The sequence below is a fragment of the Saprolegnia parasitica genome, assembly GCF_000151545.1.
Source record: "Saprolegnia parasitica CBS 223.65 unplaced genomic scaffold supercont2.1085, whole genome shotgun sequence".
NCBI classification, from domain to species: domain Eukaryota; phylum Oomycota; class Saprolegniomycetes; order Saprolegniales; family Saprolegniaceae; genus Saprolegnia; species Saprolegnia parasitica.
Window position 1 is genome coordinate 1 of NW_012157479.1, and position 2,479 is coordinate 2,479.

At 61.6% G+C, this 2,479-nt stretch overlaps 2 protein-coding genes across 2 annotated transcripts; both read left to right on the plus strand.

Moving 5' to 3' along the window:
- Window positions 1–36: 36 nt before the first annotated feature.
- On the plus strand, window positions 37–372 carry SPRG_18271 (hypothetical protein; the record flags this gene model as incomplete). The annotated part of the gene is made up of 1 exon (XM_012357708.1): window positions 37–372. One exon carries the CDS (start codon window positions 37–39, stop codon window positions 370–372), a length of 336 nt encoding a protein of 111 aa, XP_012213098.1.
- Window positions 373–1,216: 844 nt separating this feature from the next.
- SPRG_18273 (hypothetical protein) lies at window positions 1,217–2,435 on the plus strand (the record flags this gene model as incomplete). Its single annotated transcript, XM_012357709.1, has 1 exon — window positions 1,217–2,435. A coding segment is annotated over one exon (1,219 nt), but the record flags the coding sequence as incomplete, so codon positions are not given.
- Between the last annotated feature and the right edge of the window lie 44 nt (window positions 2,436–2,479).

Below are 2,479 nucleotides of genomic sequence, written 5' to 3' on the forward strand. Positions count from 1 at the left end.
GAGAAGGTGACGCTGCGCAGCTTCAACCAGCTCACGATGGGTGTGGACGGCGACAACGTCCAGTTCAACGGCGGCGTCGAGTGGGGCGTGAGCGTGAGCGACGACACGTGGCGGGCGCGGACGGGCGATTGGACCAAGTGCCTCGACGCCTACGACGCGCGCAACGGGGGTGCTGTGCACTTGTATCCGTGCGACGGCAGCAACCTCAACCAAAAGTGGCGCTACGACCCGGCGACCAAGCAGCTCAAGCACCTCACGCACGCTGGTTTCTGCCTCGACATGGGCTCGGAGGCCGGTACCCGCGCACACCTCTACTGGTGCGACGCCGGCAACGGCTTGCAGCGCTTTGATGCTTCCAGTGCGTTTTTCTAGTTTAGTTGGAGGGTAAATCATGTAAACGCCGTTGGTTCCATCGGTTGTGGATAAGAAGCGACCTTCTTCAGTTTGCCACCTTTCGAGATCATTGGGAGACTGGAGAAGGGCCGCCAACTTCGCTGGGCGCTGACAAGCCAATTGAACTTCGATGCCAGTCGCTACCGGTATGTAGGTGATGTGTCGCGATGCAAAAGATCAGCAAACCAATCGCGAGACATGGTCCTCGCGCCTTGCTTGCTACCAGTTAGTGCCGGTAGTCGCCACTAAATATGGCAGCAGGCGACTATAATCGGCGTATGCCACATATAATATCTAAATCAGAAATAACCATCCATGTAGGTCTCGAACGCCGACGTGAGATAGTACGCCTTGCTCTCCAGAGCATGTTCTATCCCTCTGCCAAGTTTGGGCGATTTCATTTTTCGACGCGATTGGGCTGGCCGACCGCCTCGGCATCAGCGAGGGCCACCGACGCGCGCACAGGATTGGCTGCTCCATTTATAACTGGCCAATCAAACTACGTAAAACCCGGGTCATCGAAAGCACCCAACCGTATCGGCTCGCAGAAGGCAATCTGCTCGCCAACTCCTGCTCAAAGGCGCTGCGCGAGAAACTGGCAGTGCGTGCTTGATGCAACCAAGCCGAGGGCGTCCTATTGCGACGTTGCCATACTCGCGCGTGCTGGCTGTGAGCCACATGCACATGTAGCTACGTCTACATGGCGACGCGGCTGTCGCGCAACGAGACGCCGACAAGCGTTCGCATCTGATCTATCTGGTCGTCGTCGTTCGACAGCCTCGCGCATTGGTGTGGCTACATCAACATCACTGTACGTTTCGCGATGGCTGCGTTCCTTCTTAGCGCGCTTGCTCTCGTGTCTGCCTCTCCCATCGACGACCGCGATGCGCTTCGAAAGGAGCTGTCCGCGTGGAAGGCCAGCGACGCCGGTGTCTACGCGGCCGCCAACGGTCTTCTTCGCAAGCACCTTGACGGTGCGAGCGAGGACGCGGAGCTCGCCGTCTTCGCCGCCAACAAGGCTGCAGCGGTCGCGCTTCAAGAGGCGCACCCGCTCGCCGAGTTCTCGGTCGACACGCCGTTCGCTCTGCTGACAAGCGACGAGTTTGCCTCGCATGTCGGAACGCCGTCGCCTGCGCGCAACGCATCGGCGCCGTCCGCGTCGTCAGAAGGCATCTCGGTTGCAACGAACACGGTCGACTGGCGGACGTCGGGCTGCGTCGCGCCGGTCAAGACGCAAGGCGGGTGCGGCTCGTGCTATGCGTTCTCTGCCGTGGCGGCGACAGAGAGCGCGTACTGCCTCGCGCACCATCGCCGGCGCACGCTCTTCTCCGAGCAGCAGACGACGAGCTGCGGGCCTGGCAACGGCTGCCAGGGCGGCTTCGAGTTTGACTCGCTCAAGTGGATCGCTACCAACGGCCTCTGCACGAGCGAGGCGTACCCGTACACGAACGGGCAGAGCGCGGCGGCGCATCCGTGCCAGTCGACGTGCCAGAAGCTTCCGATGCCGTTCCTCGACGTGCCCCTCGTCCGAGGCGAAGACGCGCTCGAGAAAGCGCTCAACACGCAGCCCGTGGCCGTGGCCGTCGCCGCGGGCAACAGCGCGTGGCAGCTGTACAAGCGCGGCATCTTGACGGGCGGCTGCGACGGCGACATCAGCCATGCCGTCCTCGCGGTCGGGTATGGTGCCGCCGAGTCGCCGTACTTTATGATCAAAAACTCGTGGGGCAATCGGTGGGGCGAATACGGCTTCATGCGTCTCCAGCGTGGCGTCGGCGGCCACGGGTTGTGCCGCATCGCCGAAGACATTTCGTACCCCGTGCTCCGCAAGCCGCAGTTCTACCTCGTCACCTCCCACGGCCACGTCATCACCGAATTTTACTCGGACCTCTACGCGTCATCGTCGACCAAGTCGGGCGCGATGAACGAAGAGTGGAGCTACGACTTCACGACGCGCCAGATCATCGTGCACTCCAACTACGAGTGCCTCGACGCGTACAACGACGGCGGCACCTACCGCGTCCACACGTACAAGTGCGACGCGAGTAACCCGAACCAGCGCTGGAGCATGGACAACTACCGCGTCCAG